We start from the raw sequence: 17,715 nt of genomic DNA, 5'->3' as shown, positions 1-17,715 counted from the left end.
AACAACATGCACTCTGAGAAAAAAAATCCTGGATCCACCCATCAAAGTATATACAGTACATGATATGGTCAATTTCTGCATTCATTATAATATACAGTCTTTTAAAATAATAGCTTCTGTTTATAACGCATACCGGTACATGTATTGTGAAAAATCACATTAAGAAAATAAATTTCATTTATGCTAGGAATAATATAAATAATAAAAAAAAACCAAACAAATTTAATTCAAAATGTGCATGTAATGTGTGCATGACAGTTTGATCACTTAGTCTACATGTAGTACATGTGTACAGTTTTGGATTCATATTATATCACAGTTCAATATTTCCAGTGATAAAAAAATTAACAAATCTCATAAAGTTATGGGAGATTTACTGCCTTCAAGTTCCTTTAAAACACGTATATTTATTCAATTTTACTCACTGGACTTTCTTGTGATTATATGCCTGGTAATGGAAAAAGAACAAAAATAATAATTGTGTTTTTGTCAACATCTAAGACAATACTAATTACCTCTAATACATAAGTACAGGAATTAATTACAAAACAATGTTTATTCAAAAATCTCTTAATAAACTATTTGAAATAATTTTAGGGTACTGGGTATAATTTGGAATAGATTGGGTTAGCAGAGATACAATTTTCATTCTACGTTCTAGGACAGATTACCAGTACAAATCTCAACACTGGGTATATATTCAAAAGCATAACCAACAAACGATGAAAATATGTGCAATGTCATGTATTACAAACTAAAGAATACATTGTGTGCGAAATTCAAACCTGATCACAGAGATGAAAGCTACTTGAAAAAAATATTAAAAATCTTCTAAATTTGTGATGATGTCAGACTTGCATATATACATGTAAAACTGTAATTAATACTAACACACATAAATTATGCATCTCGTATAAATGTTGGCATAAGTTAATGTACAAAAATTGAGTACCTTCTTACAAAATTTTGGTGTAACAGCTACAATAACCTAGAGTAATAAATTACATTTAATGGGCGAGAACTTTTTGAAATGCGTCACTAAGTGTAGTGCACACATTTTCAATTTCATCATTTGAGAGTTGACTGTTTACAGAAATTCTGATGCTTGGCACAGGAAGTTTGTGTTCTTCCTCACTCAAGTACCGAGCTAAAGTTACGGCTACTTTGTTTTCTCTGGAGAGATCGGCCACCTTCTGCAAAATCTGAACATCAAAATCACGATCAGTGCTTGGTTCGGCCAATCTTATATGCTTGATCGGTGACAACGCCTCTCCAACTATAAGGACTCCATTTATCTCTTTCAGCTTCTCGTGGATTTTTTCACAGTTCTCTCGCAACTGAATCAACATGGTTGGTTGATTGTCAATCAAATGCAATGACTGGATGGCTGCTGTGGCCAGCATTGGAGGTAAAGAGGCAGAAAAACAGTACCCCAACCCTGAGAGTCGTTGATGATCCACAATATATTTCTTTCCACAGCAGAAACCTCCAGTTGATCCAATAGCATTTTCTAACGCTGCTGCTATTAAGTCAATTTCATCTTGGGGGATGTTGAAATGTTCAGTCACGCCTTTTCCTGTAGCACCAAGAACTCCAAATGATAAACTTTCTTCAATGAAGAGACGGACTTTGTACTTCCACTTTAGTTCCACTAATTTTGGAAGTGGGCACAAGTCTCCATAGTTTACATAGAGTCCTTCCACAACCAGAAATCTTCTTGTCACTTTGGCTTTCTTGGGGTTTTTCTTATCTTCTTTCGCTTGTTCCAGAAGGAGACGTTCTAGATCATCCATATCATTGTGCTTGAACCACTTGATTTTGCTTCTTGAGGCAATTAGTCCTTTCTGAATAGCAAAGCACACACCCTCATCTGCGAAAATGACATCACCTCGTTTCGAGTAAGCGGGTATGGCACTTGCTATTGTAGCAAATCCAAATGCATACAGAATGGCTTCCTCACAGTTCATGAACTTGGCTATCTTGTCCTCTAGTTCTAAATGGACATCCATAGTGCCATAGAACCCTCTAGGTCCACATGAGCCAACGCCATACTTTTTCAGAGTCTCAATTGCTGCAGACTCAACTGAAGGGTCACCAGCCATACCTAAAAAGTTCAATGTTGCCATATTTATACACGACTTTCCGTTAATTGTGACATATTTCCCTGGCTTTCCAGTTATTATGTTATTCTCCATGGCCTGTAGGACCGGGTGATCCTCTGGAATTTCGGGTGCTAAAGGTTCCGGCTGCCATTCCGCAATCAACTCCTCCTTTTCCTTTTCAGTCAGGACAGATTCTGGGGCATACGCCTTTGAGAAAAACAGTAATTTGAAAATCCAGATAATTAGCAGTGCTTCGAAGAAAAGATGATACGATGGAGCCTGTAGCAGGGCCTGGAACATATCGTACATTTCCCATGTTTGTGGAATGAACGTTGACGCCATGGCGTGATACTAATACTGGTACTCGTCAAGGGAGAACTAGTTTATGTTATGTAAGAAACTAAGGAAACAATTTCACCTGTAAAATGTTTAAAAAGTGTGTTGTGATGTTCAATGGTTACATTAGTATCAGTATCTTATATAAGTTTAAAATATTTAATGCGATTTTATATACTAAAATAAAAACAATTAATATAAAGTCGGGATCGGAATACCACATGAACTTCCTTATTCCAGAAGACGCAATATTTTGATATTGACGTAGTTCACTAAATTGTTATCATGACCGCGATCAATTACAGTAAATGGGACCATATTGAGGTAAATGATGAAGAGGAAATATAATGTCTTAGTTGATCTCTATTTTAGGTTACAAATTGAACGAGAATGAAACTTGGAACAGGTTAAAAGTGATGTTTTCTTTTCAGAATGTTCCAGAAAATGAACATTTTTCAAAAAAGGGGATGATCGTGACTAGGGTTAGAGTTAGGCGACATACATGTTGGCGCCATATTTATAGGTACCAGCATATTAGTAGTAGAAATGTTGGAGCATGTAGAATGTTATCTATGCAGTTTTGTGACTGGGCAGAGGCAACAGTCCAAAATATCCAGCCTCGATGAATAGTAGGTTGTAAGTTTGAGCCTGCTTCTGCCATTGCTGCATTAAGCTAAGATGTAAAAGTAGGTTTAAGAGAGTGTTTTTTCGCCAAACGCTCAGCAGTGAGCATCTAAAAATGAGAGTTGTGGGTCCCTCTGAATTCAGACATGCCCTTTAAAATCAGAAGTCTCTTGTTGCAGCAGGAGTTGGCATGGTTAACTACAGGACTCTGCAGTTTTATGTGTAAAGGCAGGCCCAGCCACAATGTAAACAACAACCAGTGCACTGAGGTTTCTCAGCTGCTTACATTGTAAACCTTTACAGATAAAACTGCCGACTCCTTTGGTTTGTCTAAAGAACCCACACTGCTACAACCTAGAACACAAAGCATAATTCTAAATTTGTAGTACTTCAACTACAGCTGGTGAGTATATTACTGTAAAAGGGATGCATAAAAAAAGGAAGTAACCAAAAAAAAAAAAACCCCACCAAACTAACATATATACGGTAACCCAAAAAATTAACATATATAAGATGTTGCTCTATAAAAAGAATAATTCAATAGGCCTGTCTTTCGAGAAACTGTATTATGGTAGGAATTTTTTCGTCTGTCTGTCTGTCACTCTTTTTAGTGTAGGTCATATCTTTCATACTTCAGAGTTGTACATGTAGGACCATTAAGTTTGATTAGCTGATACATCTTGAGGGAGAGGTGTGTCGTTACCCCAAAATGTGTCACTGTGGCCTCCTGGAATTTTATGGCTACACATAATATGTTACTATGGCCCCATTTAAAAATTTTATGACAACATATTCAGTTTGTATCTGGACTTTATCTTGAGCACTGTGAGGCCTAGGACCATAAAACTTGCTTAGTTGATGCATCTTTTTGGGGAAAGTGTATTGTTACCCAAATTTAGGTCAATGTGGCTTCATTTTGAATTTTTTTTAGCTTTATATAGTGAAAATGATCGTGTCTTACACACATGTAGTTCCAGATGGATATATCATGTACCATAGCTGTGCACTTCATTTTTATTTAGAAGTACATAATTTACCATAAAATGAAAAAAGTATTGAATGCACATACATGTATTATAAACCTTTTTTTCTGAATTGAGGGCTTAAGTGAGATGCAATATTAAGATTCACTTTATTAGTAATTTAACAAAATTTCTTAGACTCAGTCTCTCTCTGTTTTAATAAATTCGATCTTGGTGATATTGGGCATTGCTACTATGCTGATCTGGACATTAGTCCAAATACGTGTACAATGTGTCACCTCCAAGCAACTAAGTTGAATCTTATTAAATTCGGTTAAGTTGACAGTGCTACTATTGGTGCAAGTAAAGTACTTACTTTGCCTGATACATGGTGAACAATTAGATGATTTCATCTTCCATTAGATCCACTAGTTCATCAATTACACCTAATTTGGTATCAAAATGGTTGAAAATCTGTGTACTCAAGTTGGACAGTGATTTCATGTATCTATGATATCCAATTATATTTTTGTGAATGTCTACTCACGTACACCACAAAATATGACATCAGAAAATGATGTATTATAGAAAAAAAACACTGCTTTGATTGTTATACCCACGCTGTATGATTTATCTGTATTAATTGTATGACTGACTGTAGTGAAAATTGTAGGATGATTTCATGAATCTGTATTAAATGAATTTTATTCAATCTATGTGAGCTCTAATACTGAAAAAGAACAAGGAATTCTAACTTTTTTAGATGCATGTATATCAATATGATGCATGATCAATACCCAATGTATTCTGAAATCACATTTCAATAACTAGTCGGAGAGAAATTCAGAAACCTGAAAAGATCTTATTTTAGCATCCACTATGTCATATGAATTAATTTCAGAATATGTTCTTTTCATTATATTGATGTGGTGCTGTAATATTCTGTATATTATTTGCATGTGTGTAGCATATCATTGTCAGAAACCCACGGTCAGTCGCACTCTGTTCACCTCACGGAGTGCAACCCACTGTGGGCTTCCGACGATTGTAGCCCATCTTTTGTAGAAATACACTGCCCGTAATAGTAATAGCAAAATCAAGTATAAATATTTGCATGCACTGATCCAGATTGACCAGGACAAAACATCTATGCTATCATTCTCATCCTACCAGGCCTATGCCCATGTTTTGCTGTAACAGATGTGAAAAAATTGAGTTAGGAGAGTTTTAGATTAATTTTTTTAAAGGATTTTTATTTACTTTTTGATTTTTTTGGCATGAAATTAGATCTCGGACGATGAAGATGACACACATCCCAATGTTGACACAGCTAGTCTCTTCAGATGGCGACATCAGGCAAGAATGGAAAGAATGGAGCAATCAAAGAAGGAAAAAGAAGACTTTGAGAAAGGCTATGCAGAGTGAGTTTTCTTTTTTGAGAGAGAGACAGAATATTTGTAGTACAAAGATTATTATTTCATATTAGGAACAGTTTTGATAGTATATATAAGTGCCAAGACATGCATGCACGAGATATTTGAAATTATATACATATTTATTGTGACATTTTCAGACATCAACAGAAAATGAATGAAATCAAGCAGAAATTAAAAGAGGCAGATTTGGTAGGTACTTTAAAAAGTCTTGTATAATACAACATTGATGTTTTATTGTGTGTCCCAGAAATGATTGCATTTACAGGCATTGTGAATAGATTAAACTATGTCATGTTAGCCTGTTTAATAAGGAACTACTTGAATTTTGAGAAATACCCTAAGATGAATGAAATTGACTGATGAATATGTCTTATTAGTTATTACTGTTATGGTTTTGTGTCATGAAAGTTAACCAAAAGGAAACTCTGTTGCATGTGCACACGTTCTGCATAATAGTGTACTGTAGCGAGAGGAGTGTGTCATGTATTTACAGAGCAGTGATAAAGATGCAAAAACCAAACTCTCTGAATTAGAGGACCAAGAGAAGAAATGGAGAGAAAAAGAAGAAGAATTGAAGAAAAAAGAAAAGGTAGTAAATTAGTGTTGTATTGAGTTAGTGCCTAAGAATTGTGAGTTAATGAATTGATGTTTGTAGGAAAGATATTATATGCATGCAGTTGCAATATTACATTTTAAAGATGTTGAATGACTTTAATCACAATTCCAGTCACTGAATTAGCAATAACTGCCTGTGAAATTTTCTGGTTAATTCAATTGATTGCATTTTATGCCTCTGTTCAAATGGGGGCATGTTGATTTGCATCTGTTGGTCAGTTGGTAGAGAAAGTATTGTCTGCTTATATCTAGAGAACCCTTTGCTTGATCGACATCGAACTTGTTATCCTGGTTTAGGATTTACTTTGACTAAAGGAAGATATTGTCCCCTCAGAATCTTGAGAACCCCTGTTTTGACATTGCATGATGGCTAGTTTTCAATTTGAATCCACAATGTTATAAATGAATTCACTGTCGATACTGCATATTTTTCACCATCATTACAGATACTGAATTTTAAGTTAATCCTTTTCAAAATTGTCACACTGGGAGCATATGTATGTTTCTAAAACATTTCTTGTTCTGAGTTTTGTTGAAAGTATATGACCTTTAGGTCTGAAACCTAATCCATAGACAAAACTTAATATTGAATGCTCAAAATGACGTTGACTTTTGACATAAACTTGTAAGGTACCATGTTTAACAGTTTGACATGCTACAGATTCCATACTTAGGCAATAGGCACACATCACTGAAACCTGCATTTGCCCTTGACCTTGAGACATAGTAAGCATTTGCTTAGTTTATCTTTCACTATTGAGGTGTAGCACGATAAAGATCCCTTCCTGCTCAAAGCCACAAGTGCCAAGCATAGGCCTAAATCTTGCAGCTCTTCACTGGCAATGGTGACATCTCCATAAGGGTGAAAAAATAGTGAGAGGGACGTTAAACAATATACAATCAATGTTTCACTATTTGACATACGCTTTGCAAACTGGGTCCACCAATAAACCTCATTGAAACATAATATTTATAGGACCTCAGATCAGAGAGCTCTATCAATCATCTTCACAGTGTTATCGTGTGTCTTTTGTGTATATGATAATCATTGAAATTGTTATAGAGCAATAAAACACTGATTCCTATGTTTGCAGCTAACTCCATTAAATATTGACACCATATGCCACGATGGAAAATCAAAAACTGTGAGTATTTTAATCAATGATTATACATACAACTGTATATTTTAAAACAGTATACATCAATAGAGTTGATTATTAGGTACAGTTTCTTGGGAGTTTTTTGTTTGTTTATCAGCTTGGTATGTACAGATGTGTATAATGTTTAACACATGTATCATATTTCTTAACAAATCAGGTCATGTTGAATTTTACATTTTGACAAAGGTAAAAATTGAAAATGTTTCAACATGGGGAAGGCTTAGTTTTCGTAATGTTGAAACAGTAACTGACATTTGTTGTATTACTGATTTAATTATTACAGGTGATAAATAAACCAATACCAAAAAAAGAATTAACAGAGGAAGAGAAAAGTCAGAAACATGTACGTACAATCAAGTTAAAAATGTCATTTATAATGACCATTCAGTCCATTGGGAATGAAGCTGTTTAGTTGTATGCATTTTGTATTATATTACCTACCCCTGAATTATCTGAATAGAAGACAAGCCGTGGGTATCGGACGGTGCCCTTTAGTATAGAGAAAAAGAATGCAAGTATTTCAGTTAAATTTGTGTATTTTGACATATTTGCAGAAAGAGTTTGTAGAGAAACATAAAGCAGATGCAAAAAAGTTTGGGATGTTGCGTCGGTTTGAGGATAGCCAGCAGTTCTTGATTGACAACCCTGATTTGGTCTGTGAGGAAACGGCCAATGTCCTGGTCATCTGGTGTATAGATCTTGCTATGGAGGAGGTAAGGGCACTCAACTCCTGATCCACAGACTAAACTCTGCTTACTAGGCCTTCAGTGGGATGTGATGTTTAAAATATTTTTTGATTGTTTTATATATATATACTTAATCTATATATTTTGATGCCTATGCTCTGTAAAATGACCATGTGCAGATCCAGAATTTTTTCCTGGGGGAGATTAGAGGTGGGGTATATGGTGGATTCACCCCATGCAGTTTTTTTTAGGGAGCTCCAACCTATACCATATATGGGTCTACTGTATATTTTTTTGTTTCTGAATATGCATAAAAGTAAGCAGATATGTGCACTTCTCACCAATCTTGGATTGGGGAAGTCAGACCCTTGTGTTTTCCTCTTTAATGATATGTGCTTGAAATTTCAGAACTCTGATTAGAACATTTTATCTTTGGTCTGAATCTATAAAGTGTGATTTATATCAGAGCATTTTGGATTTTACACAACTACTAAATGTATTTTTTTTTCTTTGTAAAGAATGTTTTTCTGTCTTTAAATTTACACTTCGAGACATTAATTCTTTGAAATTTCTTTGATAAAGTTTGAAAAGGTTGTCTAATTTCACATTACTTACTCTTTTTAAACAGAAAACTGATCTAATGAATCATGTGGCTCATCAAACAATCGTAATGAACTTCATAATGGAACTGGCAAAGCAGATGGACGTAGATCCAAGAAGCTGTGTTCGTCCTTTTTTCTCCAGGTAAAACCCTGTGTTCCTGTATAATTTAAGCTTCATCTGTTTACTGTGTGATGTTATAAGCCTTGCTAAATCCTTTGTCAAACAAGTACAACTTTTTATGCATCTATTGCAAAAATTGATCCTACAAGTTGACAAAATGTCATAAACAGTTGCATATCAAGTTTAATATATCAAAGCTCACTCAATTGATGAAAATTTTTAGATTTAATAGAAACATTTCTTGCTGGAGAATCTTGGCATCAGTGTTGTATTTATTTTCTACTTATTATATCATGATTGTCACTGTATCACAGAATCTATAATTCAGTAAAAATGTTCATGCCCTTGCAACTAAAGTGGGGTGGGGGTGGGAAGCATACTGTTTTTTGCTGCCTGTCTGTCCATCTGTACGAAACTTTAACCTTGCTTATAACTTTTGAATGGTTTTAAGACTTTCACTGTATCATAAATTCAAGTATGGCCAGATAGATCCCATAGCTTAGCAATGGGCTAGGCCACAATAAGGAGATCGATGTTTAATGGATTAATTTTTGTACCCCTTTCCCTCATTAGGAATCCTTCCATCTCTTTATCTGCAAATTTAGCATTGCTTATAAAAATTTTAAACAGTTCATACATGGTAGAATAAAAGGTCAAATCTTTGTGTCAGACTGGTAAAGGTCGGTATTATTCATCAAGATGAAGGTCAGATTAAATATGCCCCTTTTAGGGAAGGGGTGGGCAGCATGATGTTTCACAAATGCATCTTGTTTTATAAAAAAAAAAGTTGCTCTAGAGGAGCATTATAACCTTTGGGCATAATATTTAATTTATTTTTCAGGATAAAGCTTGGTGAAAAGCAATATATGGAAGCCTTCAACAGTGAACTGGATGCATTCAAAGAAAGAATTACAAAGCGAGCCCAGGAGAAATTACAGAAAGCCATGGAAGAATATGAAGAGGTATGTTTTAGAGGAGCAACTGGTCAATAACAACGATTGAAGCTATATTGACCTTATACAACTAAAATCTTTTAGAGATTGTAAACTGCTGGATACCTTGGATTGACAGTCCAGATCTTATAGCTTGTGTACATCTTGCTCTTTGCAGAATTTTCATTGATATCAGCACTTTACTTTGTGCATTATTCTGTAAGTGAGCAACTACATGACAGACAGAAACAACAACAACCCCCCCCCCCCCCCCCCCCCTTCCAAATACACAAAACTTGACTGATATTGATTTTGCATATGTTGGAATAGAATCTTCAAATTCCTTCAAATGTTTTATTGTAAGATGAGTTCTCAAGTCTTTATTTACAAACTTGATGAAAATATTTGTTTTAGCAGGATTTTTGGATGTTCATCCAATATCAAATTAAAATGAAATATTTTAAATATAAAAGTGTAAGAAATACAAAACTATAGATAGTAACTTTTTTTTAATGGTATTCATTTGCAATACATATGTATTGGGGGATGATAAAAGTATCATACAATTTATTGTAATTGGGGAAGTTCAAATCAAGGTTTGTATTAATTCTTCCTTTGTTGTCACATTTTTTATATCATTTTTTTTTTTGCTGAATATGAATTTGACTTGATATAGGAGGAGAGGCAGAAGAGGCTAGGACCAGGCGGTCTGGACCCTGTGGAAGTGTTTGAAACTTTACCAGAGGCAAGTATGAATTTATTGTCCAAGGTTTATCTCCCTTTTGGTGGTTTATGCTAGTAGGGTGATTTTACAATTTTCTAAAACAGAAACATAAACATCAAGCATTTATGAAATTTTGTAAGATTGGCTTGTAGTCCAGCTTGTTTCAGATGTGTGTATTTGTAATCCGTGTAATTTGTGTGATTATTTTTAGGTCTTACAAAAGTGTTTCGAGTCCAAAGACATTGCTTCATTACAAAAAGCTATCACAGAGTTGCCCGAGGAGGAGGCGCGCTATCACATGAAACGGTGCGTTGATTCCGGACTGTGGGTGCCCGAAGCCAACAAAGAACCCGAGGGCGCTAAGGAGGAGGAAGTATACGATGAAGTGCAAGAAAGTGAACCCCTGGTGGGGAATGACATTAACGATGTGGACTGAGGCGTGTGAAGTATACCTTTAGACTCGTGCATGCAAAGTTACTCTCATCTGATCTTCAAAGATTCATGTACAGTAAACTGCAACATTTCATGAGGTCGAGAAAGAATGAAAAAGAGATTCATTACAAAGATTCATTCAATTCTAAAATTTGAGGTTGCAAAAATGTTTTCATTTTTGTTAAGTTTGCAAGATTTAATCAGAAGGAGGAAATATCACATGTAGTTTAAAGATTATTTTTAGTAGTTTTGAATTGCTGAATCTCTGAAGAGATCTTTATGAATACAGGAACGTTTTGAAGCTGTGTGTATTTTAAGAAGATTGTGAAAATATTCATTAGATATTTCAACTTTTGAATGAGCCTTTCCATGAGGTTTCTTTGACATGTATGGTCCGACAGAGAGAAGTACAAGTTGTATCAGAATTGCTGTGTTCTTGCTCAGAACTCTATATGTGAGCAAGTCGCAACACGACAGTAAGTAGGCATGTCATAGAATTATGAGATGCGCATTGTATTTCAACAGTAATTGTCTTTTAAATCAATTTTCAGGAAAATTTTGTGTCACTGTTGTCCATTTTACGTGTATTCACATTCATTAATTCATTCTAGCTGTTTTCAGCATTTATTAAACTGATGTGAAAAAATTGTGGGTTTCTCTTTTGTTTTCCCCATTTACAATTATGTATAAAACTGAAAATGATAAATTGTAAAGACCCTTTTGTTTTTGTTTTGACATGAAAGGTGAAGATAACGAACAGTGATCAATCTTATGACTCCTACATGTACAAACTTGGAAAAGAAATTTTGTAAAATACTAATGTTTTCTATGCTAAATCTAAGGGCTATTCCAGCAAAAAAAGTATGGGGGGGGGGGGGGACGCAGTTGATATTTTTTTGGATGGGTGGGGGTGATTTGGGAAAATATATTTGCATGGGTAGTGGTGAGTTGGGGAAAATATATTTGTATGGGTAGTGGTGAGTTGGGGAAAATGTATTTGTATGGGTGGTTGTCTTCTAGGTTAAAGAAAATATGGGTGCTAGTGAATTATGATAAAAATGAAGACATTACAGAGTCTGTATCATGTTTCGAAATTTCTTTTATCATAAAAGAAGAGGAAGAAAAGCGGAGCCATCCTACATTATGTACGAAAAAAAGATTGATAAAATGGCAGATAACTCTATTCAAAGTAAATGTTTCAGTTTGGGTAGAAATGACAACAATAATAAATGAATAAATGAAAACAAAATGTTTTCTGTTGGGAGTGACATGATTAGAAGTAACACCATCTCCAGATGTGATCTATTAAGGGATATTTTTAGTGAACTCGGAAGGGAATGAGAAGAAAATATATGTACGAGTTAACAAAGAAGTTGCAGCCATAAGCCCACTGAAACGTGTTTCCACATTTTTATCAGCCAATAGCTTAGGCAATTATTGTTAGGTCTTTCAAGATAATAATGATATACACGTTCATGTAAAAAAAAAATTTAAAATGCCCAAATTTTCTCACAACGTGATGTGCCACACGTGTCTGAAACACCAACATGTATAACCTGTTTTAACACATAGGCCTATCTCAAGGGCAAGGTTCGAACCTACAACACTGCTAAAAGACCAAATGCTAAACATTAGGCCACTACGGTACTAATAATTTTGGTATGAGCGAACCTTCTGTTAACTATTAAAATCAAATGCTTTAGATGACATTACAGTTGGAGTTTGGCTAGAGAATGGATCACAAATTACAATATCAATGTTAGAATACTTATTCACACTAATGTAGTCAAAATAAATTCGGGTAATTTGTTCTTATAAATCACCACAAATTCTGACTTCTAAAAAATAGTTGCATGCACATAGGATTAAGACCAATATGAACTTGTTGAAATTGAACTCTACCTTTAAAGGAAAATCTTGATATACAAGGTGATTTCAGTATTGAATTCCTAATTCTATTTGTATGGGTGGTGGTGGCTGGGGAAAATCTATTTGTATGGGTGGTGGTATCAGAGGAAAATTTAATTGTATGGGTGGCTGTCTTAAAAATAAAGTGCCTCCCCCCCCCCATATTTTTTTTTGCTGGAATAGCCCTAATCTAATCTAAACATGACTATCAAGTAGATCCTACAGATTAAAACTGTTGATATGTGATATGCTTTTCATATATACATGAAACTCCAAAATGTCCTTATATCCTGATCTCTTTCATTCCTTATTCAAACTTGTTAAAATAATCTGGAAAATAGAATTTACAAATCTTCGTGATTATGAATATATTAAGCTTGCCTACATAATTGCCCAAAGAGCTGTTGTCATACCCCTCTATATGGCGCAAAGCTGTGCATGTATGATGTATCGCAATTTAGACGTGCATCTGACCTACATTTTCAAGAAGATTGACCAGGTTAAAGGTGTTGCAGCAGGTCCATTCCTTACTAAATAATACTGGCCATACTTCACAAGTCCATTTCTTACAAACACAATACTGGCCATACTTCATAATAAGTCCATTCCTTACTAACACAATACTGGCCATACTTCATAATAAGTCCATTTCTTACTAACACAATACTGGCCATACTTCATAATAAGTTCATTCCTTACTAACACAATATTGACCATACTTCATAATAAGTCCATTTCTTACTAACACAATACTGGCCATACTTCATAATAAGTCCATTCCTTACAAACACAATACTGGCCATACTTCATAATAAGTCCAGTCCTTACAAACACAATACTGGCCATACTTCATAATAAGTTCAGTCCTTACTAACACAATACTGTCCATACTTCATAATTAATAAGTCCATTTCTTACTAACACAATATTGACCATCCTTCATAATAAGTCCATTTCTTACTAACACAATACTGGTCATACTTCATAATAAGTCCAGTCCTTACTAACACAATACTGGCCATACTTCATAATAAGTCCATTCCTTACAAACACAATACTGACCATACTTCATAATAAGTCCATTTCTTACTAACACAATACTGGCCATACTTTATAATAAGTCCATTCGTTACTAACACAATACTGGCCATACTTCATAATAAGTCCATTTCTTACTAACACAATACTGGCCATACTTTATAATAAGTCCATTACTTACATAATACTGGCCATACTTCACAAGAATGTGAGCATTGAAGCTTGACAGACTTGCACCATATCTTATCTAAATGTATAACTTCATCCCCACATAACATGACGCTCATCAATTTATCTAAGGAGGCATTAACCTGACACATTAGCTACATTTCCTATAATTATTTTATTTACCTAGCAGGCCCTGCTGTCATCTGACAGTTCTTGGTAGTACTAGTATTTGAAGGCTGCATGATAAAGCATGCAAGTTCAATGACCAACAGAGTTTGGTGTAATTGTGTCAGGTTTTGTATTCTTGTAATTGTGTCAGATGTTGTATTTTTGTAATTGTGTCAGATGTTGTATTTTTATGCCCTGGAGTTGCAAAGATTTGGAAGCCAATTGTTTTGGCTTATCTGTCTTTATTATTGGTTGTAAGATTGAGTTATAAAAGATTTGCAGAATGTGTAATCCTTACCAAGGCCCCTCAAGTATTGCTACATCTGATGATTTCGTGCCTCTATCCTTTCCTTGGATTCAGTATCTTATATTGAAACTGAGCTTCAAGAGAACTTTGATGTAATCCCTTTGCTTTGAATTTTTGATAAAGTAGATATAATTAATATTTCTCCTAATCAAGTCTATGTGGCTTAATTCTATCTGTAAATTTTAGCTCAATGCTTAGCACTCTGTAACATGCCAGTATCATACCTTATATACATGTATATGAAAACGTGACTCTTCATTTAGTGAACTGAAGAGTATCTGTCAATCGGCTCGCCACTAATGTAGCTTCTAATTGATAAAGGTTTTATCAAAACAATGTTCAATTTATTTACAGCAAATGGAACAGGTTTTTCTAGATGTTTTAAGATCAATGGAACATGACATTTGTTTTAGTTTACATGAGGTGAAGGCCATTTGAAGTCGGCTGAACTGGTCAGAATTTGTCTACTTTTTTATCTCACCTGAGTGAAAGCTCAAGTAAGCTTTTCTGATCACATTTTTCTGACGTCCATCTGTACACTTAACATTTGTTTTTACTTCTTCTCCAGAACCTCAAGGTTAATTTGAAGGAAATTTACCATAAAACATCCTTGGGTAAAGGGAATTTAAAATTGTACAAATAACGGTATAAAGGGAAGGTGATGAAGAGATACTGAAAATAGAGCAACATCTTTTTAAAAAGACAAGTTTCCTTGACAAAAGGGGTTTCAAAATTGTTTAAACGAATTTGGCTCCACTTTTTTAGCACGCTGTTTTTGGCTATATTTAGCTCTAAAACTTCATAGTTATATCGGATTTCAAACATTTCGGTTGAGCATCACTGAAGAGACATTATTTGTCGAAATGCGCATCTGGTGCATCAAAATTGGTACGGTATAAGTTTTACATCAAGGCCCTTGGTGGTAAGGTGGGGCCACAATATGGGATACTTTTTTTACATGGGGATATTTATAGTAAATATCTTTAAAATTGTCTCAAAAACAGCAGGGTCATGATTAGTCATATCGATATGCAAGCATCCTCAGGTTATGGAACTACAAGTTTGTTCAAATCATGGTCCCTGGGGGTAGGGGGGGGGGGCAGAATAGAAAAGCAAAGTATTCATAAGGATATCTAGGAAATATTTTTTTAAAAAAATCATTTTCTCTAGAGCAAAAGATATTAATATGCAAGTATCCTCAGGTAGTGCAGATTCAAGTTTGTTCAAATCATGATCCAGGAGTGTAGGATTGGGCCACTATAGGAGATCAAGGTTTAATTGGTAATATTTGGGGGAAAGTATTCTCAAAGACCATAACCCTTGTGAGAAAAGGATATGTCCACATTATGTTAGGAAATATGTAAAAATCTTCTCCTGACTAGCAGGTCCAGGATATGTCATTAATATGCAAACATCACCATGTACTCCAGTTTCTTCCAATCATGGTGGAGGGGGTGTTTAAGATAGGGGATAAAAATGGGAATATGTATATTTTTTGAAAATTTTCTTATAAAAAACCACTGGCCATGACAGTAATATTTTGAATATGTAAGCTTTCTATTGTAGTGCATATTCATGTTTGACTTGAGTTTGGCTTCAATTGGGATTCACCATTTTACATTAGAATAAGAAATTTGAAGAAAAAAATCATGAGTAGCAGGGCCACACTAAATCATGACAATATGCAGTTATTCTCAAGTTGTGTGAAATCAATTGTTTTTATGGACCCTGGGGTTAAAATAGTGAATAAAATTTAGCATAAATATAGGGGGGTCTCTTTTCAAAATCATCTCCAGAACAACAATTTCATGTTAGTCATATTGATATTGAAGCATGCCCATGTTGTGTCAAGCCAAGTTCGGTAAAATGATAAACTCAAAGGGGTCATGCTATAAGGTTTAAATTTGCCATGGGATTAAAGAGGTTAAAAATATATCTTCTGATGAAGAACAGCAGGAGCATGCTGATTCAGGTGAGTGTTGTGGCCCGTGGACCTCTTCTCACATTTCTTTATCTATAGCTGTCAAACCACTGAGCTATTTTCAGTCGACTTGCTACTGATTATCCTTGGGTGAAGGGGATTCAGTTTTATTTTAATGAAGAATCATGTTGACTTTCTGTGTTGGTTTTATTATATTTTTTATGTGCTGCCCTGTCTCCTTGTCGTTCTGAGTAATTGTTTTAATGTATGGTTGCTAGGTGTATATCAGTGCTGTATATTTTGTGCTGCATGTTTTTGTTTTTTGTTTTTTTGTATGTCGGCAGAATTCTCAGAAGAGCTATCCATATGCCGACTTAAAAATAAAGCTTACAGTATTTAGTTAAAGCTATCCTGTCTAATGCTTATTTTAAATGATTTGCCTCCGATATATTTACAGTTATTTGCCTCTCATATATTTACAGATATTTGCCTCTGATAATTTTTCAGTTATTTGCCTCTGATAAATTTTCGTTTATTTGCCTCTGATATATTTACAGTTATTTGCCTCTCATATATTTAAAGTTATTTGGATCACATGGATTCAAAAGTGACACACTTTGGCAAGTTTACCCAAACCACGTTTAAAAAAAAAAGATTTGACAAAAATGTTTTAATGTTGAAAATTAAAATTTTAACTCATTTAATGTTGACAACCAAGCATTTGACCTTTCTTAATGCAAGGGAAAGAACAATATATTTTCGTCTTAACCACAGGCCCTTTTTTTTCTGTAAATAAGTTATGACCTCTGTATTATTATTATACAGAGGTCATAACTTATTTACAGAAACAAATGCCTGAAGTTTTAACTTTGTGTTATGTAAAGAAAACTCGAGCTATTCTTTTTTTCTTTCTTTCTTTTTTCTTTTTGTTTTGTTTACATATGTCGTAAAATGTTAAGTTTGTGAATTAAAGCATCCAAATTTTGCGCTGTCACAAATCTAAACTTTTGAATGACACGTTTTACCTAAAGGATACTTGAAATGTGATATATAATACATGGATAAACTTAGATCGATAACCATACATCTTCAGAACTTTGTATACAATAACATACCTCAATCTTTGTTTACATAACAAATGGCAAACTCTCCATAATAAATTTATGTTATGCTGTATTATATAATAAGATTTTGTGAAACCTTTTAAATACATTAATCGAGTTTGATTATTAAGAGTGAAAAACAAAGTTTTTGTGAAAATCGTGAACCAGTCCCTTTAAAATGCTTACAAATAGTGCGTTTTCTGATAAGGTTGTCAAAGTATGGGATCAATGTTTTCTGAAAGTCGAAGAGGGTTGGAAATGTGGAAGAATCCAAGTCAGTATGTCTTAGACCCCATTCACACTGGACGGAAACTGTTATTATCTAGTAAATTAGCTTCATCTTGAACGGTTTTCACAGCGTCGTGAAGAT

The 17,715-nt window shown here is 34.4% G+C and overlaps 2 protein-coding genes across 3 annotated transcripts; one reads left to right on the top strand and one right to left on the bottom strand.

Annotated features, from left to right (window-relative positions):
- Positions 1-181: 181 nt before the first annotated feature.
- Positions 182-2,444, bottom strand: LOC125674079 (serine palmitoyltransferase 1-like). The gene has a single exon (XM_048911118.2). The coding sequence runs from the start codon at positions 2,442-2,444 to the stop codon at positions 1,008-1,010; it is 1,437 nt and encodes a 478-aa protein (XP_048767075.1). The 3' UTR covers positions 182-1,007.
- Positions 2,077-11,445, top strand: LOC125674080 (hsp90 co-chaperone Cdc37-like). 2 transcript variants are annotated; one of them, XM_048911119.2, is made up of 11 exons: positions 2,077-2,762; positions 5,312-5,445; positions 5,598-5,649; positions 5,954-6,049; positions 7,170-7,220; positions 7,519-7,578; positions 7,790-7,948; positions 8,550-8,665; positions 9,486-9,606; positions 10,253-10,321; positions 10,512-11,445. In XM_048911119.2, exons 1-11 carry the CDS (start codon positions 2,724-2,726, stop codon positions 10,734-10,736), a joined length of 1,122 nt encoding a protein of 373 aa, XP_048767076.1. In that variant the 5' UTR covers positions 2,077-2,723; the 3' UTR covers positions 10,737-11,445. The 2 variants fall into 2 exon arrangements, with proteins under 2 accessions (XP_048767076.1, XP_048767077.1); XM_048911120.2 differs by lacking the exon at positions 2,077-2,762 and adding an exon at positions 2,889-2,961.
- The last annotated feature ends 6,270 nt before the right edge of the window (positions 11,446-17,715 follow it).

The sequence above is a fragment of the Ostrea edulis genome, chromosome 3 (assembly GCF_947568905.1).
Source record: "Ostrea edulis chromosome 3, xbOstEdul1.1, whole genome shotgun sequence".
Classification (NCBI taxonomy): Eukaryota; Metazoa; Mollusca; class Bivalvia; order Ostreida; family Ostreidae; genus Ostrea; species Ostrea edulis.
The sequence above is the reverse complement of the archived record's forward strand: the minus strand, read 5'-3'. Positions and strand labels throughout refer to the sequence as shown.

What these genes read in the sequence shown, in the direction of transcription:
- LOC125674080 (XM_048911119.2), top strand. Translation starts at nt 2,724, where the DNA reads ATGACCGCGATCAATTACAGTAAATGGGACCATATTGAG. An exon ending in GTAAATGGGACCATATTGAG is followed by an intron (nt 2,763 to 5,311) that starts GTAAATGATGAA and finishes GCATGAAATTAG; the next exon opens with ATCTCGGACGATGAAGATGA. An exon ending in CCATGGAAGAATATGAAGAG is followed by an intron (nt 9,607 to 10,252) that starts GTATGTTTTAGA and finishes GACTTGATATAG; the next exon opens with GAGGAGAGGCAGAAGAGGCT.
- LOC125674079 (XM_048911118.2), bottom strand. Translation starts at nt 2,444, where the DNA reads ATGGCGTCAACGTTCATTCCACAAACATGGGAAATGTACGATATGTTC.